The 6,472-nt window shown below is 42.2% G+C and overlaps 1 protein-coding gene across 1 annotated transcript in view; it reads left to right on the top strand.

The window, feature by feature from the left end:
* Positions 1-2,769: 2,769 nt before the first annotated feature.
* ATG4C (autophagy related 4C, cysteine peptidase) overlaps positions 2,770-6,472 on the top strand; it is a 19,473-nt gene continuing 15,770 nt past the window's right edge. Inside the window, exons 1-3 of the mRNA XM_009075963.1 lie at positions 2,770-2,903; positions 4,114-4,197; positions 4,804-5,037. Of these exons, the coding sequence (XP_009074211.1) occupies positions 2,828-2,903; positions 4,114-4,197; positions 4,804-5,037 (394 nt within the window). The 5' untranslated portion in view covers positions 2,770-2,827. The remainder of the gene's footprint in view (positions 2,904-4,113; positions 4,198-4,803; positions 5,038-6,472) is intronic.

The raw sequence follows: 6,472 nt of genomic DNA on the forward strand, positions 1-6,472 counted from the left end.
GAAGGGGCTCGGGATCCACTGCCCCAGGTGGGAGCAGGAGTAGGAAGCATCTTGGGATCCACTGCCCCGGCTTGGGATCCACTGCCCAGGCTGGGAGCAGCAGTAGGAGGGGGCTCTGGATCCCACTGTCCCGGCCGGGAGCAGCAGTAGGAAGGGGCTCGGGATCCACTGCCTCAGGTGGGAGCAGGAGTAGGAAGGGGCTCTGAATCCCACTGCCCCAGCTGGGAGGGAAGGGGCTCTGGATCCCACTGCTGGGAGCAGCAGTAGGAAGCAGCTCCTGCACGAACAGCTCTTGCCTTGCTGTGGTGCTAGGTGGGTGAAGTGTTCTGGCATTGCTCACGATTTAAAGAAATATATAGTGTGTATTTCTTTACATGATGGATTCAAAGTGTTGTTTTTAACTGTGTTAATATGTGTTTGCAGCTGGAGAGGGATAACTCCTGAAAAATGAGCTCCAGGTGTTATTGGCTGCTGTTGTTCCATGCAGGTTTCGCTGACTTTCGTTGCTGCTGGTTCAGGTTATTCCCAGGTAGAAATGGAAAGCAAAAAGGTCTCTAATCTTAATTAATAGAGTCATCTTTAGGCTTCATTCATCCTTCCCACTGTGGTTGTGTTGCTCTTCTGCTGTTAATGAAAGCAAACAAATCCTCATGTTGTTTTTGTTCCATCACTGTTGATAAACGTCCGCCTGGCTGCAATAATCCTCCCTTGGAGAGCGGGTAAGGGGGTCTGAGAGGACAGGGCTTCATGTTTCATTCAGAGGTGTGTCCTGCTGCTCCATGAAGGAATATCATCCCAGTAGTGTATGTTCTGGATAACTTCTTACGTGAGACAACTTTGGTACAAAACCATTAGCTTCAGATTTAATCATTGTGTCCATTGGGGTTGAATGGACACAATGTGTTCCCTGTGACCTTCTCCTGGTGCTGTTCCATTAATTCCAGTGGACCTCTTAATGGTGCCTTCTTACACTGATGGGAAGAGCTAGCATTTTTCCAGTGGAATAAATGTGCCTGGTTTGTGTTGGCATTCCTCTTGGAAGTCCTTTTTGCATCTTTTAGCATCATTCCAGGGAAGAAATGTAACTGGAGGAAAGATAAATGTACTCTGTTGACCATTGTCTTCTAAAGTAAAATGAGTTAAAAAATTTTGCCTTCAGGCCCTTTGGGAACTGTAGTTTGTTTCATTTCTAATTTTAGCCAGGGGAAGCTTTTATAGGAATTGGCTTTTAAGGCAATCAGTGGCCTCTGCATAAGTGACTGTTGCTGATGGATCATGTGAGCACAAACAGCACCAAACACACCTCCTGGAGAAGTTCATCTTACCATCTAGAGCTGATACAATCTGTCCTTTTTGTTCCTAAAGAAAAAAAGAGGAGGAAAAAAAGCAGGAAGTTAAAACCCAACCTGAAATTGTCTTTCTCTTCCCCTACACAGCCCCGGCTCAACACAAGGCTGATCACAGAATTGCAAGGTTGTAGCCATTGGTTATTTTCACTGGCAGAAAGAGTTAGTCTTCCCCCACAGTTGTAAGCTGATGTTGCTTCTTGTTTTATCCAAAGGCTGTTGACAGAACTTTATGAAGTAATACAATGGAATAGTGGGGAAATGTGCTAGGGGTGGTTTGGGCACAGCCTGCAGATCCCAGAAGCAGTGGATCTGTATGAGCACCCTCAGAAGACATTGTTGCTCTGACATCTTCACCCTCTCTTCAATTACACTGTCAGTGATTAGGTTTTACTTAAAATATGCTCCCAGTGGAGAGAAGTGACACAGTTTAGTCTTTGTCTTGCTTTTGATCCCTCTTCAGTGGGGAATAACACATGGAAAGGTAAATACAGTTCTAGATTCTCCTTTTAGTGTAAGAAGGTTGTCTCCCGGCCCAAGTTCATTAATTAAATGACATAGTTCACTTTTGCTCATGTCATCATTTGGTGTTACCAGAATTGAGCTAAAAGTCCAGTGAAGGTTGCAGTGATGTCCCACTACTGATCAACTTTTGATGTCCCACAAGAGCTCCTGTTCAAGCAGGACCTCTTCATTTCTCAGCTGTCTGTGCAAGGGTTTGGGCTACCAAATACCATCAAGAAAACTTTATAAGTATTTTAAAGTGAAGCACTGACAGAATACACACAGTGAACAGGGTAGCAAACTTGCTGTTACAAATGGGGCAAGTGGGCTGCAGAGGGAATTCTGTCTCATTTCCTCAGACTTCTTAGAAACAGGGATAAAAGTAAGTATTCTTTCTGTATTATTACCAATTTAGGTTACTTTAAGGTGAAATATGTCTTGTCTTGCAGCTCAGAAAGAGCCAGTAAAGGTGCGTTCCTTCCCAGCCCCACTGGAAGATTTATAAGCATTTTTGCAGCATTACTTTGCACTGTGGTGGATTTTAACCCATAAAGTGTTTCTTCTGTTCAGCAGCAAAGCATCTCTGTTCCGTGAGATGCACTATAGCTCCTCACCTCACTGCTGATTATGTGAATGTGCTGCTGTGCCAGCACAGGGTCTGGGCTCTAGAGCAGTTTGTTGTGCAAGGGAGAGCTGTTGGGGAACATTACATTTTATTTGGCTTTGTGCAATGCTTTTATTGGTGTATATTTGGGATTAAATTATCACTTACTCATGGAACAGGGAATTGCTTCTCAGTGCCTGGTAATGGAGTTGATTACTGTTCCTGGCCATGTTGGGCTGAAGGAGCTGAGTCAGGGATGCTGTGCCCATGGATGTGTTTGTGGGTTTGGTTTTCCAGTGTTGTATCTTTGTTTTCCAGGAGCAGAACTAAAAGCCTTACAGGACAGCAATGGCTTTGTCTCTAGGATTTGAATATGGAGGCCACAGGGACAGATGAAGTGGAAAAGATAAAATCCAAGTTCATGTCTGCATGGCACAACATGAAATACAGTAAGTGGGACAGTGTGTGGTAGGATCCTGTCTCTATTCGAAGGGTTGGAATGTTTGTTGTTGACATGAGTGGGATCACAATGCACAAACATAGCTAGTTAACAATAAAACTGCATTGTGGCCCTTGAAACTATTTTTCCTTTGATAATATAAACGGCCTAAACCACTTCTTTAGCTTTTCATTTTGCAAATAAATTTGCATCATTTCTTTTTAAGCTACTTATTTTGAAAACAGTGAACATATTATGCAAGTAACACTAGATCGGCATAGACTTAAACAGGGATAATATGGAATCATCTGCACAAAGATTTTTGGGCTTTTCTGGAAAAAAATAGGATGATGTGCGAGATACAAAACTCTGCTGAACAATCTACCTCACACCCTTGAGTAACATTCTTTTCCACAGTAAGAATGAACACTGAACATCAGTAACTTGTTTATGAGCAATCAAATTAGTCCTTGGTTTTTCTGCTTCCCTCCAGGACTGAGATTGCTCAGATTTGCCACCATGTTTCTGATGAATGCTGTTAATTTTCATAACTGAGCCGTGGAGATGTCTGGCAAGATACTTTATTCTACTTTCTTTAAGGCTTTCATGTGATTGAAGTGGAATAGTAGCCTGTATGTGATAGGAAAAGATCAGGAAAATCTATGGATTTAGGATGTGAAAGACCATAGGTTTCAGACTTGGGTGAAAAAGCCACTATGTGGGACATTGTCCAAACCTAAAAAGTGGCAATTGGAATTTGTGTAGCATGTTAGGATACCCTTTTTGTGGCTGAGATCTGCGAGTTAATTAGGTGTTAAAGTAAGTTCAGTTAATCCTATGGGAAAAGCAGTGCTCTTCTTGGATTTTCACTGGTCACATGTGAAGCTTATTGTGTGTTATTGTAGGAGCTGAAAACCTCAGAGTCAAACCATGCAGTAAGAAATATTGCCAGTAGAGACCAAGCAACTTGAGCTCAGCTTTAGTATTTCTGTACCCTAACAATTTCACAGTATAGGACAATTGTATTAACATTGATATATAGGTAACGTCATTACTTTAAAACCAGAACTCTCACCTGTGTTTGGTAGAACTCTTAAACCTTTTGGTTTTTATGAGGCCAAAACCCAATTTCAGTACTTTTTCTCTTAACCAGGTGCTGTTAGCAATTCCTTTTGGAATATTTCAGTCACAGATTTGTATTTGTTTTGCATCTGTTTTAGGTTGGGTATTGAAAACCAAAACTTACTTCAGCAGAAACTCTCCAGTCTTCCTGCTGGGAAAATGTTACCACTTCAAAACTGAGGGTATGTACAGAGCACTTCACCCATTCCAGTCTTGCTCAGCAGGAGCTCTGGGGATGCATTTTTAATCTTTCTAGAAAGCCTCTCATTAATAGTAATCAAACTCAGAATGTAAACATGAAAAGCTTAGAAAATAACTAATGCAGCCCCTCCTGCTTTAGCCAGATTTTACACTGAAGCCTTGTTCTCTCTGTAAATATTAGTGCTGCAATTTACACTTCATCAATTTGAGATTTCATTTCTAAAAACTCCTGATTTAAGAAGTGCCAATACCTGTACAAGATGTCACTACACCAATGCCTTTGTTAGCATTTTCCAGTGTGCAGTTTTCTAACAATCTCTCTCTGTTTCACCATTTAATTAAGAAGTTGCCTCCTTGCAGGTCAGTGATACCACTGGCACAGTGATGTCTGCTTTTCTCTTTCCTTAGTCTTCCTCTCTTTTTTTTCTATTATATTTGCCATCCAGTTTTCCTTTCTTGTACTTGAAGCAGTTGTTATTTTATAAATTTCCCCTGTTTTTCTATCAGAATATATAGCTTTGTTACTTCCCTTCCAAGAACAGAAGTTCCACGCCAAGTTATACCTTAAACTGTGCTTTGCCTTGCAGACTCTGGTGAACTCTCTCCAGATGGGTCCAATTTTGATAAAATCAGTGCAGAGATTTCAGGAAATGTTGAGGAGTTCCGTAAAGATTTTATCTCTAGGATATGGCTGACGTACAGGGAGGAATTCCCCCAGATCAAGGGCTCTGCATTAACCACAGACTGTGGCTGGGGCTGCACACTGAGAACTGGGCAGATGCTGCTGGCTCAGGGGCTGATGCTTCATTTTCTTGGCCGAGGTAAGTTATGCATAGTTTCATAGTATGTTAAGGGGTTGGAATGGACCTTATAGATCGTCTAGTGATTTGCACAGCTCCCACCAGACCAGGCTGCTCAAGACTTTATCCAGCCTGAATAAAGAACAACCTTGTGAGAGAAGATCTGTGTTTGGCATAAGCATGGGAACTCTGTAGAGAGCATGGTGGCCTCCGTGTATCCCAAATCTCAAGTGCAAGCTGCTTTTGCCTCCGGACTCCTCATTAGTATTGGAATTGTTCCATTGAATCAGTGATTGGGCTGTCCTGCTCTTCCATTTCTGAAAAGGGAGAACCCAGGTGTGCCAAAGGAAGTTTCTGTGAAGTTTCCAGTATCTGTGAGGTAAAATACCACAGCAATTTGTGATCCCCTCTTCGGGTATTCTTATCCAGGCACATGTACAGCTGTCTTGAAACTGTCTTTCCTTGAACTCCAGATGTGGAAGTGAGTTCCAGAGCCCATAGCTGTGGGGTATGGCAAAAGCGATGTTCCTTGATCAGTTTTAAAGCTGTACATTCTAGAATATCTCTTCTGTCATATATTAGCCACAGTAGGGTTGGGCTAGATGATCTTTGAGGTCTTTTCAAACCTAGTTGATTCTATGATTCCATGATATTGAGTTCATAGAAGGATTCTAATCTAACTTCAGTACATCATTCTGTGTGTGGAAATTTTCACTATGCCATTTCCTCCCTTCTCCCATGTACTTAGAGAGGAACTTCCCTAGTTTTCCTTACCACTCTCTGTCTCAAAATGCTTCTTCAGTCACAGCCAGTTGAAGCAGCTTTAGGAGCCATGGGACAGTGTCTGCTCTCACAGGCTGAGTCTGCATGTCCTCCCTGTTCTTTCTGGCTGAGTCAAGTCCTGCAGAGAAGTATTTTAGGATCTCATAGTTAAACACCTTTTCTTTCCATCCTCTTCCCAATCCCTTTCATAATCTACCACATTGTCTCTCTCTATCAGTCGTGTCCTCTGTCCCCACTGCTTGTTATCAGAGTGATCTGAGACACAGGTCTGAAGCCTCCCAGGCATGTTTGAGGGAACACACTGCATTGTTTCCTCAGCCATTTGTTGGATCCCAGGAATATTTAGGCAGAAGATAGTCCTGAAAGGCTATTTTGATCATACTTTGCACTTACTGTGCAGATGTGAGCTAAGTGTGAACATGGTCCCAGCTCAGCTGCACCACAAAGTCTCCATTCTTGGCAGTGTCAGGACCAAACTGTCAGATTGGCTTCCTGAATGTTCCTTTGGCTGTGGATATTTAAGTCATAAAACAATCATTATCCCTTTCAACTGGCTGCAGATGTCAAAATGTATGTAAATACTTCTGCTGAGAAGAGCAATCCCTTAAATATAGCTATTGTTGTACATACATTTAAAAACAAGATGTAAACCTGACCAGAAGATTCCTTGTGA

Source organism: Acanthisitta chloris, unplaced genomic scaffold (genome assembly GCF_000695815.1).
Source record: "Acanthisitta chloris isolate BGI_N310 unplaced genomic scaffold, ASM69581v1 scaffold32755, whole genome shotgun sequence".
In the NCBI taxonomy this organism is placed as follows: domain Eukaryota; kingdom Metazoa; phylum Chordata; class Aves; order Passeriformes; family Acanthisittidae; genus Acanthisitta; species Acanthisitta chloris.